This window comes from Ceratotherium simum, chromosome 12 (assembly GCF_057802395.1).
Source record: "Ceratotherium simum simum isolate JZ-2026a chromosome 12, ASM5780239v1, whole genome shotgun sequence".
NCBI classification, from domain to species: Eukaryota; Metazoa; Chordata; class Mammalia; order Perissodactyla; family Rhinocerotidae; genus Ceratotherium; species Ceratotherium simum.
Genome location: NC_141911.1, coordinates 17,969,296 through 17,976,347, shown reverse-complemented (window position 1 = coordinate 17,976,347; position 7,052 = coordinate 17,969,296). Strand labels below are relative to the sequence as shown.

General features: G+C 35.1%; 1 protein-coding gene across 1 annotated transcript in view; it reads right to left on the bottom strand.

Annotated features, from left to right (window-relative positions):
* Positions 1-1,218: 1,218 nt before the first annotated feature.
* The window catches only part of NEK1 (NIMA related kinase 1), a 179,826-nt gene continuing 173,992 nt past the window's right edge, over positions 1,219-7,052 (bottom strand). Inside the window, exons 32-35 of the mRNA XM_087437435.1 lie at positions 4,692-4,900; positions 3,540-3,670; positions 3,229-3,361; positions 1,219-1,452 (exon numbers count right to left, since the gene is read on the bottom strand). Coding sequence (XP_087293561.1) covers positions 1,319-1,452; positions 3,229-3,361; positions 3,540-3,670; positions 4,692-4,900 — 607 coding nt within the window. The 3' untranslated portion in view covers positions 1,219-1,318. The remainder of the gene's footprint in view (positions 1,453-3,228; positions 3,362-3,539; positions 3,671-4,691; positions 4,901-7,052) is intronic.

Genomic DNA, 7,052 nt, shown 5'->3' with positions numbered 1-7,052 from the left:
TACTGTTTCCAATATTACACACCACTCTGTACTATAATTTATTTATTTTTTACAATTACAAAATGTTTCAAATAGTCAGGAAAGTACAGAGAATAAACTAATAAACACACATGTACCTAATACCTAGAATTAATAAAAGTTAACTTATGGCCATATTGGTTTGGATTATTAAGGAAAAACATATTACAGATAGAGAGTGCCCTTTTCCAATCTTACTGCCCTCTCTTCCTCCCCAGACACAATATCAGTGTCCTGAAACTGATGTGTGTCCTTCCCTCCCACGGTTTTTTACTTTTATTACATATAAGCACACCTAAATAAAATTGCTTTTAAATATTATATAAATGGTACAATGTACTATTTATTCAACTCATTATATTTGTGGGGCTTATCTATATTGACAGATGGAAATTTAGTTCATTTGTTTTGACTGCTGTATAGAATTTCATTACATAAATACAGCACAATATTCTACCTAAGATGAATGTGGAAGGAAGGTATGTGTTTCCTTCTTAAGAATCTACAAGCTTGGACTGCTGAGATCAATGTTCTCCATGGGGACTTGATGGCCCCTGCCCATCTACCACTGGCCACAGTTACACTCCTTCTCTCTTTGTGGAGGAATTTTTTAGGAATAACATAAAGTAGTTAACATATTTTACTAGCTCTAGTTGACTTGTGACTCTGGATAGTACTTAGCTATGGACTAAGCAGCATTACTTTAACTAACAGCTACAGTTGTAGGTGCTCACCAAACCTGTGCTGTAACAGTATGGGGGAGTTGAATACTTGAGGCGGTCTTTGAGGACTCATAATTTCCAGTGAAATAAAACAGGAATGTGTTTTAGACAATCTTTTAAACTCGTACCTTGATGACTCTGATAACACTTTTAGGTGAACTAGATATAATTTCCTTATCCTCTCCCTTCACTACCCTCCCCCTCCCCCAACACAGAAAAGAAAAGTGTGTAAGCACCATATGCAGATAACATGGTTTTATTATCTCCTAGATGTGGCCTAAAAGACAATAGTATACAAGACAGCTAGATCTGGGGTCTAAGTATTTCTAAGAGGAAGGGCTCTAAAATAGTTATTCTAAATCCATGTGTAACATTTAGCTGTTTTTTGATTAACAATACAAAACAGCAAGTTAATTTATTCAGATAATTCAACATACGTGTTACAACCAGTTTAGTGAGTTGATATATTAATATATTAAGTTGTAACGTTTGGTAGGCATTTGGCTTTAATTGCTTAACGTTTTTTTCTAGGCTAAAGGAGTTTCTGCCAGGTTTTATCATACAGAATGTCAAGGTCCTCATCCCTTTTTCATGTCTGGTAAAGAAAATCTGATATCACTTCTTGAGGCGTGTATTAGCTTAGCCTGATTCTTGGTGCTTTGCAGAGAAAATGGCCTTCTGTGTAGGCAGGTATCCTTTTGAAGCCACTCAGCTGTCAAAAGAGGGCGTCAATTCTACCTTGTGGCTCAGCTGACTGTTATAGTTCTCCACTTAAGGGGCAATACAAAATAAACTTCCTCCAGATACTTGTCAAGCAAAGGTGAACCCCAAGCACATTGCTGCTGATAACTTATGAAAAGCTGTATTGACACCATCCTTATAGAGAACTTCCTGAAGCATGAACAGTCTGAATATGAATAGAACTAGTTTGATACTCGCCACAGATTTACTTAAATGGAATAATTTTCTGGCCTCATGCCATTAACGTACACCATGCCATATTATGAGCAAGAGCCCCATGAATTCTAAATATTGTAAAAATTACTGAGGATAATTATCAGTCCATTATAGTACTGTTTTATAAAATGGAGTCCAAGATCTCAATAAAACCAGGTATCCACAAATTCCAGATAATGTTTAAATTTTGTATTTTCATTTTGATGATAACAAAAATAATCTTTTAATATTTAGGAAAAAAACCTATGTAATACTTTACAGCTAACGGCCATTTTCAAAGACTAAGACTTGAGTTTTTCACTGAGGTCTATGGACTTAGATTCTTGGAGTCTGAAAGAAAATTTTTCTCTTTAAAGAATCCACATGTGAATCCACTTGTGCATTCAAATTTGAAGAATACTGTGTCAGAGTCCCCTCTTTTTAAGAATCATGGGAAAATTTTTCTTGTTTGAATACCAAAAATAGCTGTCCTCTGAGTAACTGACATGTTTTGTCTCACAGACACTGTGACTCATGTAATTAATTAGGTTTCCTGCTTTGCTAGAAGGATCAGCACAAAATCTGTGAACTATTTTCACAAAACAGAGACCCACTGAACACGAACTTTGTATTTTTACTTCAATCTTGGCTTAATATTATATTGCTTGAGCTCATTTGCCTGATATGTTGACTTTCCCAAACACTTGCTGTGTTTTTTTTTGTGTGTGTGTGAGAAGATTAGCCCTGAGCTAACATCCATTGCCAATCCTCCTTTTTTGCTGAGGAAGATTGGCCCTGGGCTAACATCCGCGCCCATCTTCCTCTACTTTATATGGGATGCCGTCAGAGTGTGGCTTCATAAGCAGTGTGCTGGTCCATGCCCAGGATTGGAACCTGCAAACTCCGGGTTGCTGAACCTGAGCATGTGAACCTAACCGCTATGCCGCCGGGCCAGCCCCCCCAAACATTTGTTTTCAACTTAATTTTATCTTGTACTGTATATATTTTTAAATGCAATCTTAAACTTTTTTGGAACAAGATGGAATATAAATAAATATTTTGAAAATTTATTTTGTCAAAATTAAGCATCAACATTTTAAATCTCAATTTTAGTCTACAAATCATACCTTTAAAGTCATAGGAGTAATTTTGTGACAAATATTCTAGAAATCAATTCTTGACCAAAATATTTAGAATCAGTTTACAAATTCATTTAAAAAATTAGGATAGGGGCTGGCCCGGTGGTGTAGTGGTTAAGTTCACGCGTTCCGCTGCGGTGGCCTGGGGTTCGCCGTTTCAGATGCTGGGTGCAGACCTACTTACCCCTTATCAAGCCAAGCTGAGGCAGCATCCCACATAGAAGAGCTACAACTCTACAACTATGATATACAACTATGTACTGGGGCTTTGGGGAGAAAAGAAAAGAAAAAAGAGGAAGATTGGCACTAGATGTTATATCACCAAAATGCAAGTGATATAAGCTCATGAATTTACATTTGTCATTTGTTTTTTGTACATTTATTTAAAATATAAGGACATGAGGAAATCTTACCTTCTTGATAGGCTCCATCTGCCATGACTAAATGAAGAATCTTGGCATAAAGATGCTGATGTTCATTTCCCAAAATATTCTGAACTACTGTTGAACATATCTCAATATTTTCATCTTCATCCTCATGAACAGCCTATACCAAATCCCCAAATATAAATTAATATTTGAATATTAACTTTCTTTAATTGGAGACTTCATTTATTATTTATAATAAATCTATTGACCAATAAAGATCACTGACATTGAATATGCACTGTAATTCAAACAGTGCATATTTCAAAATTAAATGTTTTAACTGACATTTTACTTACTTTTATTTTCTCATAAACCTCAAAGAATTTTTCAAAGCCTATTTCCTGCTCCAGGTGAAGTCTCAGTTCTTCTAAATGGTTAAAGACACTATCGTATTCACATTCACTAGTTATCTCACCATCACTGTTATCTAAAAAACATAAAAGAAAATATTTTATGATGAAAAAGACTGAATAATTCTTACCCTAATAGACTAAAATTCTATGGCAAGTGAATAATGTCACTGAAATAGACTATTTGTACTTATATAAAGTTTTTGACATTATAATATTTGTCATTTACATAAGTAATCAATGTATATATAAATCTGTCTTAACAAGAATGCTAACTTTGGAAATTTCTTTTTAGAGCTAAATAGTAAATCAATCTAGAATAAAAACATTCTTAGAGATGTCTTCTAATTTAGTAAAAAATGGAAAAAGCATACTCATATGTTCTGCATCAAGGCAACCAACCTTAACTATTATTTTTAAAAAGCTGGTATTAAACATTGGCCAAAACATGAAAAAGCATGCAGAAGGCAGAGGACGTAAGACACATATCATAAAACTTTAGGAAAGCACCTAAAAAGTATTATAAATGCTCTATGTGTTTTATGTCATGTACATACCCAAGACACTTTGAAAAATTCTAGTAAAAGACAAAATTACTGAAGAATCACTAGCTCTTCGTCCCAAATAAATACAGTTATTGAAATATAAAAATTTTCAATGCCTCTTAGGGGTTATGCTATGAACAAAAAATGTTTCAAAACCAAAAAAAAAAAAAGACTGTCCAGGTTTTAAAAACTGCTTTTAGTATTAACCCTGATGGTTAACCACTGTATGTGGAAGCTCTTTGTAAAATACAAAATGCTAAAGAAACTAAGTTATTACCTTTACTACTAGAAAAGTAAGTCAAAAAATGGAGGCTAACAGAATAAAAATGCTTCAAAAAAGCATTTCCATAATTTAATGGGAAAGAAATGGAACAACTGTATATGCACATTTGTGTGAAAGAAAAAAAATGAATAAAAGTCACAGAACACAAGTACGCTTCAGTTTTATTTAAAGGTGGAAATGGTTCATATCAGATATCAAAAAAAATAAAACTCTACTTGAAATATTTGTACACACTGAAAAAGGAAAAGGCCTAGAATCGTGACCACACACCTGAGTGCCATTCTTCATTTAGGGCACTTTCACTGCTGGGATTGTCATCCTCATCTGCCAGATCTGTCCCATTTGCAGTCTGCTCTATGTCACTGTTCTTTAAGACTGATTCCTCCTCCTCACTGTATTCTTCCCCAGGTTGTTCCCTAAGTAACTGCTCCATAGAGGCCTGAAGCTCTTGTAAGTCTGTGTCAGTTTCTTCAAACACACTGAAATTTAAAAAATTAAACTAAACATTACCAAACTTAACCTTATTCTGAAATTTTACAACTCAATATGCATGCACTCTTTCTGCTTAAAAGTACTAATAGTGGATAAAAAGAAATCTGAAAAAACCTACAGTTTTTAACAAAGGAAATGAGGATTAATACAACTGATAAATAAAGCACACAACACACATTTTAGCCACCAGAAAAGCAATGCTAAATAGAACACAACGGCTGATTAAGGTCTTTCTTAAAGCTTAGACTCTAATCAAATAAACAAATATTTACTGAAGAACTAAAATATAAACAGTATTATTCGACAACTTCAATAAAATTTCCATTAATGGAAAAAACATCTTTTAATGTAGAAATATCTTTATTTTGTATGTATGTGTAAAAACTCCTACACTTTGACTTTGTAGCAGCTACAGAAAAGCAAAGCAGCTAATTAGCATGAGAGAGAGAGACTGTCTAACCTTCTGGATCATCTCACTAGTAGTTTTTAACTGAATATTTAATTACAAGAGTAACACACCATGCACATCTGCCATGTACCATTACTACAGCGACTAAACATCAACCTGTTGATAAAATCCTGTAGTTGTCAGCCTTTGGAAATTAGCGCCCCCCACAGATGGTATTAAAGTAAGAGGGGGCTGCTAAGTCTGCCACTGTAAGAAAAGTATGAGAAGAGTAAGATCTTTTATGAAATGAGCACTCAAAAAATCGTCTCAGGTACCTTAAAACCTGGTCCTAAATTTGCTTTTTAGTAGGCTTTCTTATTATAAGACCTTAAGTAAAGTTTGGACCAATAAAAAAAAATTTCCACAGAAACGTCAAGTGAAATTTCCCTTTACGGATATGGAATAACTTACTTTAAAAAACAACTTAGTTTTCAAATTTTTAAAATAATATTTACAGCTTTTAACTCAAATTTTAAAATAAAATTCTGTCGTCAACTAGTAATTAAAAGAATACAAGCCACAAATAAGCTATAGTTCACTCAGAAAAAAACTGATGACTTTATAAAAACTTTGAAGAAAAAACTGTTACCTAGCACTTTGTCAACCATAAAGGTGCTGAAATGTTGTTGTGTTCTCCAATAGGCTTAATAAAAACAGAGTTAAAGTGCTTAATAACCCCAGCCAAGCCGAAGAAAACAAGGATAAAAAGGTAACTTTTCCTTCAAATTTTGAGGGCACCCACAAAAATCTACAGAACTCTACGAAACATGAAAAAAAAAAAGGCAACCTTTAAAAGATAAAGTTTGGTTAGATGGGCCAGCCCCGTGGCTTAGCGGTTAAGTGCAGGCGCTCCGCTACTGGCGGCCCGGGTTCGGATCCCGGGCGCGCACCAACGCACCGCTTCTCCGGCCATGCTGAGGCTGCGTCCCACATACAGCAACTAGAAGGATGTGCAGCTATGACATACAACTATCTACTGGGGCTTTGGGGGAAAATTAAATAAATTTAAAAAAATTAAAAAAAAAAAAAAAAAAAGTTTGGTTAGAAATTTAAGAATCAAGAGGCAAGCCTTAAGGAAAACAAAAACAGAAAATAAAATGTACCAGATGCAGTAGCCCTGGCTCAAGTATTATAGGGGGGAAATTAATGAGACTAATATAACACTTTCAATCAGATCAAAACACAAGTTCTTTCTATTGAAAGGCAGAGAGGTAAAAAGCAGAAACTTAAGTTCAAATTAGAAATTAAATCAGGGCCGGCCCGGTGGCTTGGTGGTTAAGTGCGCACGCTCCACTACTGGCGGCCCAGGTTTGGATCCTGGGCGCGCACCAACGCACCGCTTCTCCGGCCATGCTGAGGCCGCGTCCCACATACAGCAACTAGAAGGATGTGCAGCTATGACAGACAACTATCTACTGGGGCTTTGGGGGAAAAAAAAAGAGGAGGATTGGCAATAGATGTTAGCTCAGAGCTGGTCTTCCTCAGCAAAAATGAGGAGGATTAGCACGGATGTTAGCTCAGGGCTGATCTTCCTCACACAGACAAAAAAAAAAAAAAAGAAAAGAAATTAAATCATACAAATTCTAATATATTGTAACATATTTTCCTGGTGACTTGAACACTGCACTTTCTCAAACACTTTATTCTAGGGTTTGTTGTTGTTAGTGCCAGTTGAGTCGATTCCGACTCCT